The following is a 23,919-nucleotide window of genomic DNA, read 5'->3' on the forward strand; positions in this document are numbered from 1 at the left end:
AGCATGGTAAATTCTTTTCCACCCCCTCACTTTAAATCTGGAGGTGTCTTCGGGCTTAAAATGAGTTTCTTGGAGGCAACACATAGATGGGTTTTGTTTTTTTATCCATTCTGATACCCTGTGTCTTTTGACAGGGGCATTTAGCCCATTAACATTCAGGGTAACTATTGAGAGATATGAATTTAGTGCCATTATATTGCCTGTAAGGTCACTGTTACTGTATATGGTCTCATTTTTCTATTATTTTCTAATTAACTTTTATTTCTACTTCTTTTTTCCTATTTCTATTTCTATTTCTATTTCTATTTTATTTCTAACTTTTTCTTCTACATACATTACTATGTTGGTTTCAGGTGTATAACATAGTAATTCAACATTTATATACATTTTAAAATGATCACAAGTCTATTTATCACCTGTCAACATACAAAGTTAACAGGATTATTGTCCATATTCCCATGCTATACATTCCCCATGACTTATTTATCTTATAACTATAAATTTGTACCTCAATTACCTTTACCCATAGTGCCTGCCTCTACCCATGATATCCTCTGGCAACTGTCATCTGTTCTCTATGAATCTGGTTTTGTTTTGCTTTGCTTATTCTTTTGTTGTTTTTGTTGCTGTTTTTTAGATGCTACATATAAGTGAAATCAAGCATTATTTGTTTTCCATGTATGATTTATTTCACCTAATACAATACCTTCAAAGTCCATCCATTTTGCTGCAAATAGAAAATGGCAAGATTTGTTCTTTTTATGACTAATATCCAAATTACATACACAGACACATATAAGGAGAGCTTGTGTGGATGCTTGTGTGCACATCTTTATCTATTCATCTGTATGACACTTAGGTTGCTTCTGCATCTCAGCTATGTAAATATGCTATAATAGACATATGAGTGCATATGTGTCTTTTCAAATTTGTGTGTTCATTTTCTTTGAATGAATACTTGGGAGTGGAATTGCTGGATCACATTATAGCTTTATTTTTAATTTTTTGAGCAACTTCCATACTGTTTTCCATGGTGCTTACATCAATTTACATTCCCACCAACAGTGCACAAGGGTTCTTACGTCTTCATCTGTTCCCACTTCTTCAATAACACCTTATTATTTCCTCTTGGGGATTTACGTTTGTTTACTTTAATACAAGCCATTCTGACAGGTATGAAGGGATATCTGACTGTGGTTCTGATCGGCATTTCCCCAATGATTAGTGATGTTGAGCATCTTCTCACATGCCTGTTCTTTATCTGTCTTCCCTGGAAAAATGTCTATTCAATATTCTGCTCATTTTTTACATCAGATTTTTTTTGCTATTGAATTGTATGAGTTCTTTATATATTTTGGATATTTTAATAGATAGGTGATAAGTCAGATATATGAATTACAAATATTTTCTCCCATTCAGGTGCCTGCCTTTTAGTTTTGTTGTTAGTTTCCTTCATGCAAAAGGTTTTCCCATTTGGTGTAGCCACATTTGTTCACTTTACTTGTCATGACCTTGCCTGTGAGAGTACAGTCCAGAAAATATCACTAACATGTCAAGGAGCTTACTGCTTTTGTTTTTTTCCTATAAGTTTTATAAACTTTTAGGTCTTAATTTTAAATCTTTAATCCATTTTGAGTTAATTTTTGCATAGCAGTTTATAAATTTTCATTTTTTGGCCACCGCTTTCCCAATACCATGTACTGAAGGGATTGTCTTTTCTTATATATTATTTTATATATATATCATATATTTTTGTCTTCTCCCTTGTAATTGATCATATACATGTGGATTTATTTCTGAGCTCTGCATTCTGTTCCATTGATCTATAGGTCTGCTTTTGTTGCAGTATTGTGTTTTCATTACTATTGCTTTATAGTACAGTTTGAAATCAGTGAGCATGACACCTCTAGCTTTGTTCCTCTTTCTCAAACTGCTTTGATTATCTGTGGTCTTTTGTTGTTCCATAGACATTTTAGGATTATTTGTTTTAGCTCTGTAAAAAATACTACTGGTATTTTCATAGAGATTACATTGAATATGTAGACTGCTTTATGTAATATAAACATTTTAACAATATTAATTCTTTCAATCCATGAGCACTGTTTATCTTTCCCCTTATTTGTGTCATCATTTTATTTAATTAATGTCCTACAGTTTTCAAGTATAGGTCTTTTACCTCTTTGATTAACTTTATTCCAAAGTATTTTATCCTTTTTGTTGTTGTAAATGGCATTGTTTCCTTAATTTCTCTTCCTAATAGTTCACTGTTAGTTTACAGAAACATGATAGATTTCTGTATATTAATTGTATATTGCTGCAACTTTATTGAATTCATTTATTATTTCTAAGTTTTCTAGTGGAGTCGTTAGGGTTTTCTATATTTACTATCAAATCATATGCACTTGGTGATTTTTATTTCTTCCTTCCTGATTTGGATGCTGTTTATTATTTTCTCTTGATTAACTGTTGTGGACAGAATTTCCAAGATTATGCTAAATAAAAGTGGTAAGAGTTGTCTTGTTCCTGATCCTTGAGAAAAAACTTTCAGCTTTCATGTTTGAGCTGATGTTATTAGCTATGGGTATGTCATATACGGCCTTTATTATGTTGTGGTATATTCTGTCCATATCCACTTGATTGAGAGTTTTTATCATAAATGGTTATCAAATCTTGTCAAATACTTTTTCTGCATCTATTTAGATAATCATATGATTTTTACCCTTCATCTGTTTATGTGGTGTACCATGTTGGTTGATTTGCAGATATTGAACCATTCTTATACCCTGGAATAAATACTACTTGATCATGGTATATGATCCTTTAAATGTATTGAATTTGGTTTTAAATATCTTAGGATTTTCTGCATCTATGTTCATTCATCTGGGATATTGGCCTATAAGTTCCTTTTTTTTTTTTTTTTTTTTTTTTTAAGCACGATGTTGGCATTAAAAAAATGAGTCTTTAATTTTTTTACACCAATTTAAGAAAGAAGGGTCTTTCATAATCTCTGAATTTTTGGCAGACTTCACCTGTGAAGCCATCTGGTCCTAGACTTTCATTTGTTAGAAGATTTTTTTTAGTACTGATTCAATTTCATTATTAGTACTTGGTCTATTCATATATTCTATTTCTTTTTTTTTTTTTAAAGATTTTATTTATTTATTTGACAGAGCGAAATCACAAGTAGGCAGAGAGGCAGGCAGAGAGAGAGGAGGAAGCAGGCTCCCTGCTGAGCAGAGAGCCCGATGCGGGACTCGATCCCAGGACCCTGAGATCATGACCTGAGCCGAAGGCAGCAGCTTAACCACTGAGCCACCCAGGCGCCCCAGATATTCTATTTCTTTATGATTCGGTTTTAGAAGACTGTGTTTCCAGGAATTTTTTTTTTTTTTTAGGCTTTCCAATTTGTTGGTGTATAACTGTTCACAGTAGTCTCTTATTATCCATTGTATTCCTTTATCAGTTTTAACTCTTTTTCATCTCTGATTTTATTTATTTGGGCCCTCTCTTTTTTTCCTTGATGAGTCTGCCTAAATCTTTGTCAATTTTGTTTATCTTTTCAAAGAACCAGCTATTAGTTTGATTGACCTTTTCTATTGTTTTTTGAGTCTCTATTTCATTGATTTCCATTCTGGCATTTATTGTATCCTTCCTTCTAGTAACTCTGGACTTCATTTGTTTCCTTTTCTAGTTCTTTAAGGTGTATTAGATTGTGTATTTGAGATCTTTCTTATTTCTTGAAGAAGAACTATATGGCTATGAAATTTCCTCTTAGACCTTTCTTTGCTGCATCCATAGAGTTTGGAATGTTGTGTTTCTATTTACATTTCTCAAGGTACTTGTTGATCTCCTCTTTGGTATCTTTATTAACCCACTGGTCATTTAGCAGCATACTGTTTAGTTTCCAGGTATATGATTTTTTTTTTCCAATTCTCTTCTTTGTAACTGATTTCTAGTTTCATAACATTGTCGTCAGAAAAGATGCTTAATATAATTTTAATCTTCTAAAATTTATTGAGAGTTATTCTGTGGCCTAACATGTAATCTATCCTAGAGAACATTCTGAAAATAATATGCATTCTACTGCCTTTGACAAGAATGTTCTGTATATATCTATTAAATCTGTCTGGTCTAAGGTATTGTTTAAGGCTGATATTTCCTTACTGATTTTCTGTATAGATGATTTATCCATTGATATCAGTGGGGTATTAAAATCACCTACTATCATTGTAATGCTGTCAGTTTCTTCCTGAAGTTCTGTTAATAATTGTTTTATATATTTAGGTGTTCCTATGTTGTGTGCATTAATACCTACAAGTGTCATATTCTCTTGTTGAATTGATGCCTTTATCATTATGCAATGTTCTTTTTTGTCTTGAGTTATAGTCTTTGTTTCAAAACCTATTTTGTCTGATATAATTATTGCTACCCCATTCTTTTTGTTTCCATTTGCAATGAATATAATTTTCCATCTCTACTTTCAGTCTGTGTGTGCCTTTAAGATCTAAAATAAGTCTCCTGTAGGAAACATATGGATGGGTCTTGTTTTCTCATCCATTCAGCTACCCTATGTCTTTTTATTAGAGTATTTAGTCCATTTATATTTAAGATAATTATTAATAGACATGTACTTACTGCCATTGTGTTGTTTTCTGGTTGTATTTTTAGTTTTTCTCTGTTCCTTTCTTCTTCTTTTGTCTTTTTGTGATTTAATGACTTTCTTTAATATGTTTAGATTCCTCTCATTTTTTGTGTGTTCTCTATTAAAGGTTTTTGGTTTGTAGTTACCATGAGATTCCTATATAATAATTTACATACAGTAGTCTATTTTAATAGTCACTTAAGTTCAACTGAATTCTTAAAGCATTACAGTTTTATTCCATGCCCCTTCATGTTTTTTGTTTTTGATGTCATCTTTTACATCTTTTTATTTTGTGTATCCCATACTAAATTACTATAGTTACAGTTGATTTTACTAGTTTTGTCTTTTATTCTTCTTACTAGGTTTTTAAGTGGTTAGTCTACTACCCTCACTGTTTTTTGTTTTTGTTTTTTACTTTTGCAGTGAGGTTTTTATTTTTTTTCTTTCATAAATTTCTTATTTCTCCTTAGGGACTTTTCTTTCTAGCTTAAGAAAGTCCCTTTAACAATTCCTGTAATGCTGGTTCAGTGGTGATAAATTCCCTTAGCTTTTACTTCTCTAAGGAACTCTTTCATTTCTGAATGATAATCTTCCCAGGTAGTGTATTTTGGTTGGAATTTTTTTTCCTTTCATCACTTTGCATGCATCATCCCATTTTATTCTGGTCTTTGAAGTTTCTACTGAAAAATCAAGTCATGATCTTAAGAGGTTTTCCTTGTATACAAGCAGTTGTTATCCTTTGCTGCTTTTAAGATATTGATAACTTTTGGCATTTTAATTATAACTTGGTTAGATCTCTTTGGGTTCACGTTGTTTGGAACTATCTTTGGTTCCTGGACTGGATGTCTGTTTCCAGGTTGGGGAAGTTTTCAGCCATTAGTTCTTCTAATAAGTTTTTTGCCCTTTCACCTCGCTCTCTTTTTCTTTTGTGACCCTTATAATGCAAATACTAGTACACCTGTTTTAGTCCCACAGATCCCTAAACTATCCTCATTTTCTTAAATGCCTTTTTTGTTTTCTTTTCTATTTGAGTTATTTCTACAATCCTGTCTTCCAAGTCACTGGTCTGCTGTTCTGCATCATCCAATCTGCTGTTGAAACTCTTCTGTGTATCTTTCAGTTATTGTACTTTTCAACTTTGTGAGTTCTTTGGTACTTTCTGCTTATTTTCTATCCCTCTGCTGAAGTGTTCAGCATGTTCATCCATTCTTCTCCCAACTTCAGTGAGCACCTTGTTAAGTATTATTACGAACTCTTTACTAGGTAAATTGCTTATCTTTGTTTAATTGTGTGTGTATGTCTTTGTGTGTATAGTTTTATCTTCTTCCTTCATCTGCAACATGTTTGTTTGTTTTCTTATTTTGCTTGATTCTCTATGCTTCCATTTATTATGTACAACAGCTATCTCTTTCCCTTCTTGATGGATAGCTCTGAGTAAGATAAACACATTGTCATTTAACCTCACTTTAGCTCTTCATTGTCTCTTGAGCTGTCTCCCCCATTATTTCAGAGCCATGGAGTCCAAAATCACAGTCCTCCTTGGTAATCCAAGGCTAGCACTCAAAGAACATTTCCTATGTGGCTTGGGCAGGACTGTAAGCATGGTGGTGGGGGGCAGGGCTGCTCACCTGCTATATCTGTCGGGGCTGTGCAAGTGGTGTGGAGAGGTTAGGGGCAAGCCTGTGTGTCTATCAGGGCAGCACAAGTGGGGAGGGGATAGGGGTCGGGCTGTTCATGTTGGTGCCAGCAAGGTAGAGGGAGACTATAAAGAGAGCATCTATCCTTGTTCCACCCTCAGAGATAGTTCCAACAGACTTGTGCTCCTCTGGCAGATGCTTTAAGTTTAGCAAGTAAATCTCCTTCACCCACGGTCTAGGCTCTTGCAAAACTGCTGCTTTTTGTGCTGTGTCTGAGGATGAGCAGGTCTGCATGTGAGCCTTTTAAAAGCAAAATCATTGTTCCCTACTACATTACATTTTCCTTGAACATAATCCTCATTGGTTTTCAAAATGAGACATTTCAACAGCTCATTTCTTTGGTGCAGGACTCAAGGGTTGGAATGCCTGGAATGGGGCATAAATATTTCTCTCCTTAGGGAGAAGCTCCATTTATATTTGTTTTTGTTTTCTGCGGTCCCTCTATGTTGTGGGTAGCCACACTGAGCATGGGGTTTCTGGCAAGAGCAAGTCTCTGACTCTCCTACCCACCTTGGTGTGGTCCATTTTATTTTGTGTTATGGAGAAGGTGCTCAGCAAGTTCTCAGGTACTTGTCAGAAGGAATTAGTCCACATGTAGCTATATATTAATTGTATCTGTGGGAGGAAGTAAGTTCAGAATCTTCCTAAGCCAGCATCTTGAACCCTGACATTAATTAACCTTAGTTTTTCTTCCCTGTAGCAGATGTTGTCAGTGCTCTGCCCATTTCCTCTGACCTTTCAGAATATTCGTACATCAACTCTGGGCATGAGGGTTGTTTTTCTGTCCCCCCCACCCTCCCAAAACTAAAGAAGTTCTTTCAATGTACAGACCAGGTCAGAAGTGCTGACAAATTAACATCCCTAGGGGGAAGCCTTCAGCAAATAACTCCGCGAATTCAGGCTTTGAGATGTGTTTTATACTGTTTCCTTCAATGTCCCAGTGGCATTAAGCTCCAGTATTAATGGTATTAACTAGCTAAATGAAGTTTATTATTCCTTTATTCCTACCATCATTTTTCTATATCACTTACACTTTCCCAAGAAAACTACTTATAAGCCTTAGCTTATCAAGGAACTGCAACTAAGTTAGTTGGTACAAAAAAAAAAAAAAAAAAAGATTGAGTAAGTGGATTACTCACTTGGCAACAAGGTGAGTCAAATGGTCAAATGGCAACAAAGATTCCACTATTAGCAGTAAAGGTAACAGTGACAATCCCTGGAATTCCAGAGTATTGCTAGAATTCTTACTGTGCCGTGAACTGGGATATTATAAAGTGAAGGGGTTGTATTAACTTATGTAATATCTCCAGGATTTAAGTGATAATCATAAAAAGAGTGGTAGTAAAGATAATTATAAAAAGAGTGGTTATTGCTAAATGCTATCAATGCACTGAAAAAAATGATATATACAATTTAGCCAACATCTTATTCAGAGCATGGAGTGAAATGAAAGGATTTTTTAAAATAGCATTTATAGATACACTAGTCTCCTACAGCAGAACAGCAGTTAGGGATACAAACCAAGCTTAGGATTTCACTGAGCAAGAAATCAAACTGCAGAGATAAGAATAAATTCACAGTCTCATTGTGTCTCTTGCATAAAGCCAGGCAAGAACATGGAAAGATCTAAGACTCAGAAATAAAGAGGAATGAAAATATTTGAAAATTGAATCTCCAGATTTCCCTAAATGTGTGGGCCTGAAGAAATGGTTCATTCGCCTTTGCCTAAGGATGCCAGCCTCCCTTTGCCTGGGAGACAGGCAGTGGCCTTGTCTCAGGCGGATATCTGGCCAGCCTTCTTCAAGATCTCTTTCTCGGTCTTCCTCCCTCACTGCTGGTCAGCCTCCTTTGGAAAGTGGACAGGTCACTGCCTCCAGCACTTTGAAGGCTTCAAGGCTTCTAGGTCAACACGTACAGTTAATTCTCAGTGTGACTCAGCTTTAGAAGTACTCTCCCTTCATTGGGAGGGAAGGCATTATTGATCAAAAGAACTACAAGGGCTAATATATATAAGCAGGAACTGTGAAATGATGGTTGGGAATGGATCTCAAGACTATTGGACAAGGGAGGGCAGAACACAAGGCCAGATAAAAGAGAGTTGACATGGGACCATTCACTGATAGCCCAGAATTTAATTTAGAGCAATCATTACATGCTGTCAGGATGTTAGGATGTTTCTTTGAAGTAGAAATTGGTGGAGGGGATGATAATAATCTAAAGTAAAAAAAGGTAAAAATACCTGTGCCACGTCTTGATGAGGGGATCAAAACTTCAGAGAGATAAGCATACCACACTAGCTATGCTAAAACAACACTAAAGAATCCACCAGTTGACTATATTCCTGGGATGGCCCTAAAGATACACTTTCACACAGCAAAAGGGAATGTACTAATGAGAACAGCCCTGTCTTGGGAAACTCAGGTTGTGATTTATAGACCAGATTTGAAAGTGTAGTTGGAATTCTGCTTCTTTGGAATAGCAGAGGACAAATGGCAACACTTAAATATAAGATGAAAAGTGGGCATAATGGTCATAAGTGTCAAAATGGGGGGCCAATCTAGAATGGCAACCAGAGGAAATGGACACACAAGGGTGTGTGGCATTGGCTAGAAGACCATGATGTTCCAAGACGTGAGATAGCTAAGACAGCAATGATAGCACTGCTGGACCTCAAAACTAAGGAATTTCAAGATGCATCAAAACTAATATCAGTGTTGACAGTGAAGTTACTATCCCAGACCCACATTCTGCACTACAGTGTTTCTCATACCCCAGGCCCATCAACTAAACAGCAGGCCAAGTCCCTTGAGAAAAGTATCTATAATACCAAAGTGGGAACCAAAAGCTCTGGGGAATTAACACACACTCCAAACATTCCTTAACCAAAGGTTTCTAGAAAATTGGTTTACAAATACATTTCGCTTGCCTCCAGTGGTAGATAAAGCCAAAGTACCTCCCAAAGACATGTCTTGTACTTGATTGTCTCAGGGACTGTTGATGTTTGTGTTTTAAGATCTCTGCAAACCTTGTCAAAATGAAATAGTTATTTTAAATTTTTGCTCCTTTCTCTTTTCCATAGAAGCCTGTCATTTTCTCCCCTTCTACATATTTACCCATCCAAATTCTACTCATACTTCAGGAAATTCACAAATGCTATATATTAAATAAAGGTTCTCTAATCAGCCCCAGTAGAGTTTTGCTCCCTGTTTCATAAGAAACATATTTGTTACTGAAAAAACACAATTTTCAGGCCAACTGTGTACCTACACATATAAAAGAATGAAGTTGGATTCCTTTCTTACACTGTACACAAAAATTAATGCAAAATGATCCATAGACCTAAATATAAGAACTGAAGCTATAAGAATCTTAAAAGAAAACACAGGAATAAATCTCTGTCTTTGGATTAATCAGTTGTTTCTTAGATACAAAAGAACAAGCTACAAAAGAAAAGCTAGATAACTTGGATTTCAAAATTAAAACTTGTGTGCTGCAAGTAACATATGAAGAAAGTAACAAACCACCGAGTGGAAAACAGTATTTGTAAATCGTATAAATGATAAGGGTCTTGTATACAGTATTAAACAAACAAACAAACAAACACAAAACTCTTCCAATTGGACAATTAAAAGACAACTCAAATAAAAAAATAGGCAAAGGGTTTGGATAGAAATTTCTCAAAGGAAACATATAATAAGCACACAAAAACTCTCAAATCACTAATCATTAGAGAACACAAATCAAAACCAAAACGTGAAACCATTTCACACCCACTAGGATTGGCTACAAGCAAAAGGACAGACAATAATTAATGCCAGTGAAAATGTGGAGAAATTGAAAGGCTCATATATTGCTGGTGGGAATACAGAGTGGCACGGACACTTTAGAAAAGAGTTTTGCAGTTTTTCAAATGTTAAACAGAGTTATCTTGTGACCCAGCTAGTCCATTCCTAGATATATACCTAAGAGAAATAAAAACATGGTTCCACACAAAAACTTACAAATGAATGTTCACAGCATTATCATATAAGCCCAAAGTGGAGGAAACAAATTACCTACCAAAAGGAGAATGAATAAAAAAATGGAATATATCTGTATAATTGAATAGTATCTGACAATTCAAAGGAATAAATAAATCCTAAGTGAATTTTAAAAAAACATGCTGTAACATGGATGAATCTTGAAAACATTATATTAAGAAAAACAAACTAGTCACAAAAATCACATATATTGTATGATTCCATTTATATGAACTATCCAGAATAAGCAGATCTCTAGAAAAAGAAAGTAGATTAATGTTTGCCTAGTGATGGAGGTTGAAGTGAGATGAGCTGAGAAGGGCATGAGGGCATGAAAAGGAATTACTGTTGAGTAGAGGGCTTCCTCTGGGGTGATGAATGTGTTCCAATCTTTGTAGCAATGGTTGCACAGCTCCGTGAGTATACCAAAGTCATTGAGTCGTACACTCAAAATGGATGAGGTTTACAATGCATTAATTATATCTTTATTAATTACATTTATTGATAAATATCTTTAATAATAATATTTATCCCTTTCTCTATTGTACATCATGTCTATATTATTTAACACAGTCTAGTTGAACAATCTTGAATAAAAAGGTCGAAATTACTGGTTTCTATAAGCACCACAGAAAAGACAGGAATGTCATATCTGACACACAATTTGACAACTAGTCACATTAGCTTTACTTTCCAAACATATTCCACATATAGCAATTTTTCTCCATCTGTGTTACCAACAACCTAGTTCAAAGCATCCTCATTTTTTACTGGTGCCTTTGCAATTGTCATCCAACTAGTTTCCCTAATTTCACTTTTGCTCCTTCATGATCTACTTAATAATCATAGTGGAGCAAGAATGACCCTTTAAAAGTATAAAACAATTATTGGAGGAGACTCACCAATATGAAAATGAAGAATATGAATTTTAACAAGAGAAGTAACAATGTATATTTCACGTTAATACTCCATTATCATCCATCTCTCCCTCCAAAATATATATAGTAAGAATGTCATGTGAAATGCTAGTATAAGAAAATCTAAATCACTCGATAAATATCATTACCAATATTATTAAAGTATTGGTCAATATTATTACTGGTATTTACTGAATGAGTACAACCATTGTGTTAAGACTTTACATGCAATATCATCTTTAGTCCTCACAAAAATCTTACAAGGTGGGTAATATTGTTACCTACATTTTACATATAACGAGATAAAGTTTTATAGAAGTTGTGTCACATATTCTAAAGTCCGTGCTAGCAAATAGCCAAACTTAAGAAGAAATCAGAATCTTAAAGGAAGCATAATAGTAAAGAATGGAAAAATCTAATATTCAGTGAGTAGATGAGTCACATTATTGGAGAACAATAGAATACAGAGTTATAAAGCCCCATTGCTGAGATTTCAAACTGTCTTAAACTAGTTGCTATGAGGCATAGGTTTATTATGTTTTCTCTACTTTTTTGTGATACAGTAGCACAATTTTGGGGGGGATCCCATTCATGTGCATCACTAAAGTTTTCTTCAAGTAAAAATTAATGAAATAAATTGTTAGTTTTTCCAACGCCTTTGTTTTATTTAACTAGTGAAAATGCCAATGTAACTTAGTTATTTATTGCCAAAGATTCTATTATTTTCGCAACACTTTTTACTGTTATATTGACAGGAATTTAACAAGGGATTAAAATTTAATAACCTCTGGGGCACCTGGGTGGCTGAGTCATTGGCTGGCTGCCTTCAGCTTGGGTCGCAATCCCCGGGTCCTGGTACGGAGCCCCACATGGGACTGCCTGCTCAGTGGGAGACCTGCTTATCTCACTCCCCCTCACCCCTACTTGTTTGTGTTCCCTCTCTAGCTGTGTCTCTCTGTCAAATAAATAAAATATTTTAAAAAGTTAATAACTTCTATTATTCTTTGTAGTTATGAGGTTCTCAAGCCCATGATGCCTTTCCAATGACAGACTCTTTACATTGTGAAATAGGAGTTTCATTAAAATTAAGTAAAAATAAAAAATTAAAATTAAGTAAAACATAATTCTGCATATATGAAAAGATCCAAAAGTCATAGGCCCCATTTGTATCTTTATTTGGTTCAAATTTTCAAAATTAAATTGAGAACCTCTGTGTAATGGTATGTATGTGTTTGGTAATGTCCTTAGTCATTCAACATTGCCAACATTTATTTTTTCTCCTTTTTATACTCTCCAAATACTCTATAACTTCACAGATTTCTCTCCCTTTTGGGTTTTAAGTTTTGATCCCTTGATGCCATTCTATTGCTGTTATCCAAAATCCTTTTAATGACTCCTTGTTATTTTCCAAATCACACTGCACATTATTCCTGCTCTGTTCAGCACACTAACCGTTAAGTCTGTAAGAATTTTATTTCATTCAGGTTTTACTTTTCTCATCACTGCGATTCAAATTTTCTACAGCTTTTATTTTCTCTCTTATACTGGGTAAGTGGAATTATCTGGACAACTTTTTCTTCCTTTGTATTAAATTTTATTATTATTTTTCTTTTTTTTAAAATTTTTATTATTAAATTTTATTTTAATGCCCTCTTGATCACAGGGAAAAATTCTCCTGCCAAATTAATTCATTCAAATCTTTGCAAAATGTTAGTCTAGCTTGCCAAGAACCCCTCTGTATAGAATCCTAATCTCTGTAACCTGCTGTTTACTTAACATATTTTTTTCATTCCAAAGTCATAGCACTTAGCTAGAAGGAATTTAAAAAAAAAAAAAAAAAAAAAAAAAAGGAAACAGGGTCCATCAGATTTCTTCCCAGAACCTCAAAAACCTGAGAGTCATTTTCCAGTTCTGGGCTAAGTACATTATTTGTATTCATTTTAGTCATGCTGGGTTAGAAGCTATCTAGTCAGTTCAATGGGTCATAGCTATCTGGTATGCTTAAACTTTCTGATTCACTCATCAGAATTAGTTACTGTCACCTATATAACCTCTTATTAGCAGTTTCTTAATAACCTTTGAGGAGAGAAATTTTACTTCTAATTACCAATCTCTAAGCCATTTCTGTGTGTATGAGTTGTTATTTCTTTAGAAGGTTTAGGAAGACACTTGTAAAGAAATGTATATGTATTGAATAATGCTCTAAAATTTATTTTCATGTTCTTTTTACAGCATGGAACATTTTCCCATTTAGCAACCTTTGACACTAATCTGCTAAAACATTTACTCAGAAATGTAAAGGGCATGTTTACCGCATTTCCTACTGAATACTGATTCATGTAACTATGAGAAAAGCATGTGTTTTAAATATTTTTACCCCTTAGGGTTATCAGCAAATTATTCTTCAGCTGATTTCTTCAAAGCATTTTTCATATCACACAAGCAGTTTATATCTGCTCTTACTTGTAATACTTTTCTAGTGACTCCTATATTTTAGCTGAAGTGTATCCATCGGAAAAGTCATTAGCATAATGTGTAAGAAGATGGGAAATGCTAGATTTACTAATATGGATAATAAGATGATTGTTGTTCATTATATATCCTTTTAAATCATTGAATTCTGTCTGCAATGGTTATAATAAAGATAATTCAATAAAAACAACAAAACTTGACCCTTATTTCTTAAAAGTTCTGCCTGCTTCTATAAATGCACATCATAATATCTTTTTTTAGGACACATATTCCTTTTGCCATTAATCTTGAAGTTTACCAAAAATAAGTTAAAAAGGGGGGGTGCTGGGAATACTGATAACAAGTATTAAACAGAACCAATCCTAACTTCCAAGACTTAAGTGGAAATTCTTCACATACAAAAACTGCTTCTCTTCTGCCTCCTTGGAAAAATGCAGTACTAAATGCCTTAAATACTTCCTGTATGGACATTGAAAAACCATGAAAAGTATGAATAAATAGCGAGTCTTTTCACATGTATGAATGAAACTCAATATATACAAGGAAACCTGAATAAATGTAACAGATACAGCAGGTCCATGGATAAAAACAGTATTGTAAAGATACAGATAATCCATCTTTTTGAAGGTCACCTTGTCAGCACATATCAAATTTAAATTTTTATACCCTTTGATATAGTATGTCTAGCTTTAAAAATATGCTATAGAAATACAAGAATGTTCACTGAAAATTACTGCTATTAGTGAAAAATTAGAGACTAATGAAATATCTACAATAGGTCAATGGGTAAATTATGGTTGATCTATACTTTACATAGAGTTGTTAATATAGTTCATTAATCATTCAAATCATTCAATAATTCATTCAATAAATATCTATTAAGAACCTTCTATGTGACAGTATTCTATTTAGGACACACACCAGTGAAAATGTGAGACAAACTCTCTGCTTTCACAGAATATTTATTAGGTGATAGCTTGTTTTAAAGAAAATTAAGAAGAAACATGAAATATCACTGGTAAAAAGTGCTTTAGAGAAAAATAAGGTGAAGTAAGGTAAAAAAGCTGTGAGTGAACAAGACAGGTATTCTTTTATAGAGATAATCAAGTGATATTTGAAACTTAACTGAGGGGGCAAGACTAGAAGAAAAATGGGGGAAGAGCATTAAAGGAAGAGGAAATAGATCAAAGGGCACAAGTTGGGAACAAGTATAACTTATTTGAGAAACAGCAAGGGGCCAGTGGTGACTAGAACTCAGTGTGTAAGTTAAGAGGTAAGAAATGAGTTCAAAGAGACAGCTGAAAAGAAAGATCACTAAGACTCAAGCAGGCTACAGTGAGGATTTTGACTTTTGCTCTTAATAAGATTTCAGATGACTGGAAGGTTTTGTCACAAGGAATGATGAGATCTGGCTTATATATTAAGTGGGTCATTCTTGTTGCTATCTGGGTAATAGGCTGCAGAAGGCAAGTGAGAGAGGGACATCAGTTAATACTCTATTAAAATAGTTCAAGTGAGAGGGGATAGTGTCTAGACTAAAATAGCAGCAGTAAATGTAATGATACTAGATATATTTTAAGGCTGACCTGATAAGACTTGCTAATGATTTGGATATGGGGTGGGGTATAAGAGAAAGAGGAAATAGCAAGTATGAGATAGGTCAGCACATGCTAATATACAAGGTTGTCTATGCTGTATTATCAAGTGAGATCGAAGAAATCTTCATAAAATTTGTAGAACTAGACCATTTTTATTTTGTAATGACCTGGAAAGATAGATATTAATAGGGCAAATTTTCAACTTTTTAATTGTGGGCCTGCTCCTGGGTTCCCAGGAAAGCTATACTTTAAAATTTAGCAAGGTCAAAATGACTGCATGAAACCTCAAACCATGGGCTCTATTTCTGCCCCAAGTAGACACTGTAAATCTGCTTAAAGAAAGTAATCAAAAGGAGCATTCTGAACAGAAAAGATAAGAAAAAGTATAACTTTCCTGGCTCCCATAAGATTAAAGTCATAGAGCCCTTCATATACTTAGAAATTTAAGATAAGGTCTCAACTTTCTGAAAATATTTTTGTCTAATAATATGTAAATTTTTATATAAAAAATGTATACGGCCTTTCACAAAATGTTCCCTTACTGGAGCACTCTCTTATTTGTGAAAACCGTGTATCATGGGCAGCTGTCCTAACTTGGGCTGGAATAAATCTCTCTCTCTCTCTAATTCTTTTAATTCTGAAAGGTTTGTTCATTTTGTGTCAACAATACCAAGTTTTAATTAGTAGTTAACTCTAAGGAAGTAGTAAACTTCCTTTAAGAGAGGAAGTAGGAGCTAAACACTTCACATTTTACTCCAGGACTTTGTTGGCTTATATATTAAGCCATGTATAACTTCTGTATAATTTCTGTAAGAAATACAAATACAGGGGTGCCTGGGTAGTTCAGTTGCTTAAGCATCTGCCTTTGGCTCAGGCCATGGTCCCAGGTCCCAGGATGGAGCTCCCCATCCAGCTTCTTGCTCAGTGGGGAGTCTGCTTCTCTTTTTGTTTCTCTCTCTTCCTCTGCTCCTCCCACCAGCTCATGTTCTCTCTCTCAAATAAATAAATAAAATTTAAAAAAATACAAATACAAAATTGGAAAAATACATATATGATTACATTTAAATATAAAGCTTCTGTATTTTGAAGATACCACAAGGTGACAAGACAAATTATAAACTTTAAATACTGCAAGTAATAAATATATATGGAATACATATTCAAAACATATATAATGAACTCTCAAAAATCAACAAGAAAAAGAAAACAAAATGAAAAAAGGAGCAAAATACTTGAACAAGAAAGGAAAAAGGAATGGCTAATAAATATAAAAAGAAGCTCACTTTCACAAATGAACAGGAAATGCAAGTTAAAAACAACCTGAAATTAATTTTTTATATCCACTGGCCTGGTAAAAGTTAAATACTCTAGAATTAATTATTATCGTATGTGATATGAAAATATAAATTTGTGTATAAAAATATGAACAGGAACTCCATTGCTGGTAAAATGTAAATTAATAGAGACACTTTATGAAATACTGCATTATAAAATAAAGTTGTAAATATGTAAATAAAAATAAAGCAATTTAAAAATCATTTCTGTAGTGAAAGAAAGGAGAGATGATAACACGAGTCTTTAAATTACAGGTGACTATAGCTTTGATAGTTCACTTGTAATGTTCCATAACATAAAACTAAATGATTTATAAATCAACTTTTCAACACATAGTGGATCAAAACATTTTAAATGTAAATCTTGTACTTTATTTTTCAATGATATAAATACTAAATTGAGTTTCCAAATGAAATTTCTCATTAAAAAAAAATCTGGTTGGTGTACAACAAATCATGGCAAACTTAAGTTACAAGGGATGGTGAAAAATACAGGCTATGGAAAAATGCAGAATATCCCAAATTTAAATACTTACCCTGATACGAAATAGAAAATAAGTTTAGAAAACATATGTTTCTTATTAGAGTAAGTTGGTAACCTATCCTAACTCCAGAATCTGGATTATATAACTTTCATTAGCCTTGGTCATATATGAGTTAGCTACTCGTTCAATTTGTCCAGATATGCAATTCAGAAAATACAGGGTAAGTGAAGACTATTTCATTTCAGGGAATCCATCAGCCTTGGGGTTCCCTACTGGACAACGCAAGTCTGTACTCTTGGGGCGGATGGTAAATATGGAATCACAGAATCTATTTAGGGCTATTCTAGTAATCCAAGGGAATGATGATGGTATCATAGACTAAAGTGGTTACAGTAACGGTTTTAAAAGGAAATGAAGCGGGGCGCCTGGGTGGCTCCTTGGTTTAAAGCCTCTACCTTTGGCTCAGGTCATGATCCCAGGCTCCTGAGATGGAGCCCCGCATCCTGCTCTCTGCTCAGCGGAGAGCCTGCTTCCTCCTCTCTCTCTGCCTGCCTCTCTGCCTACTTGTAATCTCTGCCTGTCAAATAAATAGATAAAAAATCTTAAAAAAAATAAAAGGAAATGAAGCAACAGATTCGTAATAGCAGAAAACAAATTGATGGTTACCAGAAGGGAGGTAGGTTGGGGGATGGGTTAGATAGGTGATGTGGATAAACAAGTGTACTTGTTATGATGAATATCAGGTACTATAAGGAAGTGCTGAATCCCTAAATTATACACCTGAAAGTAGTATTACACTGTATGTTAATTAGAATTTAAACAAAAAACTTAAATAAAAAGTTTATTTTATTTTTTATTTATTTTTAAAATTTTTTTATTTATTTATTTGACAGTGAGAGATCACAAGTAGGCAGAGAAGCAGGCAGAGAGGAGAGGGAAGCAGGCTCACTGAGCAGAGAGCCTGACATGGGGCTCTATCCCAGGACTCTAGGATCATGACCTGAGCCGAAGGCAGAAGGTTAACCCACTGAGCCACTCAGGTGCCCCAAAAAGTTTATTTTAAAAGAAAAAAATTCTGTATATATTTTTAAAGGAAAGCCACAGAAATTTGCTGTTGAGCCCATTATAAAGTTTGAGGAAAGAGTGAAAAAAAAAAAAAACTCCAAGTTTTTGTTTAGAGTTACTAGAATACTGGGATCTCACTTTTGTGAAACAGTGATTACTGTGGAAGGAACAGGTTGAGGTGGGTTAATAAGGAGTTTCAGATTTGGATATGTTATATAAGATGCCCAAGAGACATTCAAGTTGAGAAGGTAGAATTCTGGATGTACAAGTCTGAGTTCACAGCAGAAATCTAGGCTGGAATATATATTGAGGATTCAGTTAATATAAAATACTGAGGTTGAATAAAACCATAGAGAGTAAATGGCAATATAAGAATCAAATTACTGATCCTTGGAGGAGAAATCAACCAAGAAAACAGAAAAGGTTAAGAAAAGAACCAAATCTGAGTGATTTTATGGAAACCAACTGATATAATTGTTTCAAAAAAGAGGTAGCTATTACATATAATTAATGCTGTTGATAACTCAAATAAGAGGAAGGTTGAAAACTAACTTCTAAATTTGTGACCATATGATCTTGAGTTGGGTTGTTTTGGCAGAACAGCTGGACAAAATTGGAATTGTTCTGTGAATAAAGATGGGGAATACAGACAGTTCTTGCATGGAGAAGTAATGAAGACAAGATACAGATAATTTTTCAAGGAAATTTTTTTAGAGAAATGTGTAGTACCTGAAGAAGGATGAACATATGGCAGCATATTTATATGCTGTTGTATATAATACAATTGATGATACATTAGATTAACACTATTAATATTAGAGAATATGTATCATTAATTGTATAATTTACCTTTCTTACATTTCAATGATAATTTACAAAATCTTCACTTTTGTTATCACTTTTATTTTCATTTAATAGTTAATTTTTACAGTTTATTCCTCAGGAAAATATAGGCTGCTAGTCCATCTTTCCTCTACAATTTTTAATATGATGTGTGTATGCATATATACAAGTTTGTATCTATATCTATAGACACATATATATGTATAGTCACATAAAGATCTACTATGAGACAAATGAGACGTTTGAACTAAATTATCTCTTACTCCCTAGACCCTTTTTAAAAGACTATACCACTTTCCTACAGTTTCTTCAGAGTTTGCTTCATTTATTGGTAGCAGTTATTTATAGAACTATTGCTCAACTTCACCTGTCATTGTGAACTCCTAAATCTGATCTATTTACGACCCTTTCTTCTTGACTGAAAAAAATATGTTTGCCACTTTAATTAAAATTATTTATTAACAGGATTAATGACATTGCTTTTTCTCTATCTCATTCTGTGAAAAAACTTTGTTCTTGGTCCATTTTTATCTTAACAATTGTTGCCTCTCTTCAGTTTTGCTGATCCATACTGTATAGAATTTAGAGTAGCTAAATTTGTCAACAGTGCTCTCATTTATAAAATATAAAGAACCCCATGTTATTCCTTACTATAGGGTTGTGTTTATTATTGCTTAGTTTATTTAGACTGGTAACTAATCTCATTGAGTGTTTACTCAGTGCAATGTGAAAAAGTTACAATTTTTTAAAATGGGATTTGGACCACCATTCTAGTCTGTCTAAATTAGCAATGTGTTAGGCTATTAAGAAAAGACAGTAGCCACATATGTTTCCAGGCTTTGGATTTGTAAATGCTTCTGAAATTAATAAATACAAAGTGTTAGGAACCACTAGCCTAATTCATCTATAAAGCATATTTTTGGCCAAGTTTTTGTTTTATTTTGTTTTGTTGTTGTTGTTTTAGTGAGGCAAGGAGAGGGGGAGAGAGAGAATCTTAAGCAGGCTCCATGCCTAGCCCAATGTGGAGCCTGGTATGGAGCTTGATCTCACACCCCTGAGATCATGACCTGAGCCAAATCAAGTCAGACAACTTAACCAACTGATCCATCTAGATGTCCCACAAAATATATTTCTTTAATGTCTAACTTTATGCCTTTAGTTCTATCAACAGATTTCCTATGTAATTAATATTTTAAAATTGATTTATCAAACTATATCGGAGACAGAAACAATGATACATTGAGATACCATCAATTCTATCAAGGAGTTTACAACTGAATAATATGGAAAGAAGAATAAGAGCAACAAAACACTCTTCCTGAAATAATAATTATAATACAAGGCAAATGTGATAAAGGGTATAAACTGAATATAGATTTTCCTATGAAAAAGGTGGTGAGAGAACTATAAACAATTATAAAGATGTCTTAAACTTTTGAAGTGCCATGCTTGAATTAAGCAGACCTGTGAATATATAACCTTATAACATTAGTTCTGATACACATGCAAGTATAATTCCTACTTTTTGTGCCTTATCATTTCAGAATTAAACTGTCAGTGGTAACTATTGCTTTTCTTATATCTTTTATTTAACAATTAACTTCATTTATTATGTGCCCATAGTTAAATTATGTTTTTCATTCTCCATTTACACAACTTTTGATTACTGCTGAGTGACTTTGCCTTTTAAAAGCATCATTCCTGGAGAGACTCACCAGTTTGATGGGTGGGAGTGGATGGAGCAAGCTACTATTCCACCTCCCTGCTCCAAAAATCAATTTACATATTATCATTAGATAAAGGACCTATCAGATATTAAGCTGATAAGAACAGAGACTACATCTGATTTAGCCAAAAGGCCAAGAAGCAATTGACTATGTTTAAAAAAAATACATCAGTTACAATTATAATGTGCAACCTCTATTCATGGAATTACTATCATCCTTCTTTATGGCAATGCATTTCAGTAATCTGAGTGAAGATTCATTATATTTCAAAATATGAAAAATCTAAAATTTAGATTTTGAGGTAGTCTTTAAAAAATTCCCTTTTAAGGTTGTTTTGCCAACTCACTGACCTGTCTCTCCAGAGTCCTCCCAGCTATGAAGAATTAACATTATATGGATATTTAATTACCTTTAAATTTTCACTTAGAATCAAGAGCAATAACAAAGGTAGAGTTTGAGGTATAGAAAAAAAAGCATATAGAGACTACCTACTTCCATTTATGTAGTATATACAGAAGGGCTTGAAAAATTTGATACACATCTTTATAATCATTTAACTTCAAATTCTAGTATAATGGATTAAGCTTGATATTTTTATAGTACGTACAAAATAGTACCATGATGTTTTTAATTAGTGAATTTTGCATGCTTTAAAACAATCAAATTTCAAAAATATTTTTGAGAAGCCAGATGTTTGTTACAGATTTTTTTTTTCCCCAAATAACAATTAAGAGATAAATGTTAAGTTCAAACTAAAAGTATAGACTTTTTCATGTACTTAACTCTGGGGTCTAAAGAGACAAAGTGCCATAGAAAAAAAAATCTTTCTACTTAAAAATATATATGTAATTAAGGAATATGTTGTTTTCCTAGAAACTTTTCCAACCTGGCTCCTATGGAGCTGCAGCATGTACATCCAGAGGAGAAGTAACATCAGGGTCTGGTGAGGTGGTCTCTTCAGTGCCTTCTTGAATTTTCCCCCCTTTTAGCAGTGTTGAAAATAGGTCTGGAAAAGCATAGGAAAGCTATATCAAATTTTCCTTAGGAGGTTTTTTCCATACTGTTTTAGCAACTTTGCATAGTGAAGGTGTTATATGGTATGACATACGTATTCATTTTCACTAATGAGTCCTTCCATGTAAAATTAACAGTATTCTCAAGAAAAATATAATTACCCTGTATTAATTCAAATCAGGCTATATTTGAAAATATGCTTGTGTGAGTCAGATCAGAAGCATCCTTAGAACTACACAAACATGAAAAAGCTTTCTAATGAAAAGAACTATTTAGGATGGTATCCTTTCTACAAAATGAAATATGATGATTTAGGACAATATGTTTTTTAATAGGCTATCCTTATAAGCTAGATTTAAAAAAATATTTAAATATTATATGCTCATATACAGTCCAGAAAATTGAAATGCATTGTTTAATGAGTATAAGAATTATTTCCATGTGTACTAATAAACATTCTAACATATGTATGTCACATATATATGAAATAGTTATACATTTGTTTTTACCAAAAATAAAAATATCACTACATTTCTAATCTTGAATGAAAAATAAAGGACTGTATGTTGGCAGATATACATCAACTTTAATATGTTGAAATGATCAGTGTCGTTAGTTACAACATGAGAAATATATTTTGATTTGATTTTCCCCAGTATTGACTAGTTGACATGTAGTAAAAATATTGATGATTTAATTACAGTTGTTTTCTAAAATCCATAAGAATGTTGTTTATGTATTATCTTCTGGTTTAGTGAAAACGAATGTAGTAATAAATATTTCAAGAAGAAAGGTTGCTAAAACAGTAACCATTAATCTAAATACTCAGTGTTGCTGGATTAATATTTACAAGGCTTGGATGGATATTAGAGAACCAATACCAGAATTTCTGTAGTACAACTGAATTTATGGTTATACTCTACAATTGAATTACAATTGAATTTATAGTGCTAGAATATTAAAAAAAAAAAACAAAAAAAAAACTAAAGAAGAAGAATTTTATAGTGCTAGGAGCTAAGTTAATATATAAAGTAATCATATTTAAAAGACCTTTCTTCTATCCCATGTTTTCATATTTAAGCTAGATAGTCCTTTAGGAAAAAGACATTTGAATTATCTGATTGCTTTATGGTCTTTAATTTCTTAACATTTATTTCAATATCACTTGCCTTCCCAATTGCACATTCTTAAATTTACAACTTTATCTAAATCTCACTAATACTTGAAAGCACTGTAAAATAAGGAAATGCTATAAATTAATTTTTATAAATATTCTTATACCCACTTACCATATAATTATGACACATACATACAGTGAAATTATAGTTACACAATATGTATTTTGCTTAATGAAACAAAAAATCAGTAGAAATGTCCATTTCTGCTTGATATATTTTGTCAGATTTTTTTAGAAATCTGTATTTGCTTATTTCAAAACCACAGTTAAAAACTGATTCTCAAAAAATGATAATTTACAGCTAAGATAAAAAAAGTTATTAATTTATTTAATCATAATGGCAAAATAAAATTAGAATTGGTATTTAAGAATAAGCTCTAAAAACAAAAATGAAGACCAAAGCTTGAAGGAAGGAAAATCTGGTGGAAATTAATCCTGACCTCTGTGATTTAAATTTAAGTTAAAAATCAAAATAGTCTAGTTAGTCAGATAGAGATACTCTATTTACAAACAACTGTCTTTGTGGCTTAAATATATGCAAATTTATTTCTCCCTGCGGGGGGTGGGGGGGAAGACTCATAAACCTGTGAAACTGAGGGGCGCCTGGGTGGCTCAGTGTTAAAGCCTCTGCCTTTGGCTCAGGTCGTGATCTCAGGTCCTGGGATCAAGCTCCCCCCCACCCCCCACCCCCCACCCCCTGCATCTCGGGCTTTCTGCTCAGCAGGGAGCCTGCTTCCCTCTCTCTCTGCCTGCCTCTCTGCCTACTTGTGATCTTTGTCTGTCAAATAAACAAATAAAATCTTTTTTTTAAAGATTTTTATTTATTTATTTGACAGAGAGAGAGAGTTCACAATTGGCAGAGAGGCAGGCAGAGAGAGAGGAGGAAGCAGGCTCCCTGCAGAGCAGAGAGCCTGATGCAGGGCTCAATC

General features: G+C 33.5%; 1 protein-coding gene and 1 non-coding gene across 3 annotated transcripts in view; both read right to left on the reverse strand.

Moving 5' to 3' along the window:
* Positions 1 to 23,919, reverse strand: part of EPHA6 (EPH receptor A6) — an 876,957-nt gene that overhangs the window by 717,128 nt on the left and 135,910 nt on the right. The window contains exon 3 of one of the 2 annotated variants that reach the window (XM_059392125.1): positions 21,686 to 21,805. The exons of the other annotated variant lie outside the window; for it this stretch is intronic. Within the exon in view, the coding sequence (XP_059248108.1) occupies positions 21,686 to 21,733 (48 nt within the window). The 5' untranslated portion in view covers positions 21,734 to 21,805. The remainder of the gene's footprint in view (positions 1 to 21,685; positions 21,806 to 23,919) is intronic. 2 annotated transcript variants of the gene reach the window in all.
* On the reverse strand, positions 20,758 to 20,943 carry LOC132012582 (U2 spliceosomal RNA). Its single transcript, XR_009402626.1, has one exon. It is a non-coding gene; the product is annotated as a U2 spliceosomal RNA (small nuclear RNA).

The sequence above is a fragment of the Mustela nigripes genome, chromosome 2 (genome assembly GCF_022355385.1).
Source record: "Mustela nigripes isolate SB6536 chromosome 2, MUSNIG.SB6536, whole genome shotgun sequence".
In the NCBI taxonomy this organism is placed as follows: domain Eukaryota; kingdom Metazoa; phylum Chordata; class Mammalia; order Carnivora; family Mustelidae; genus Mustela; species Mustela nigripes.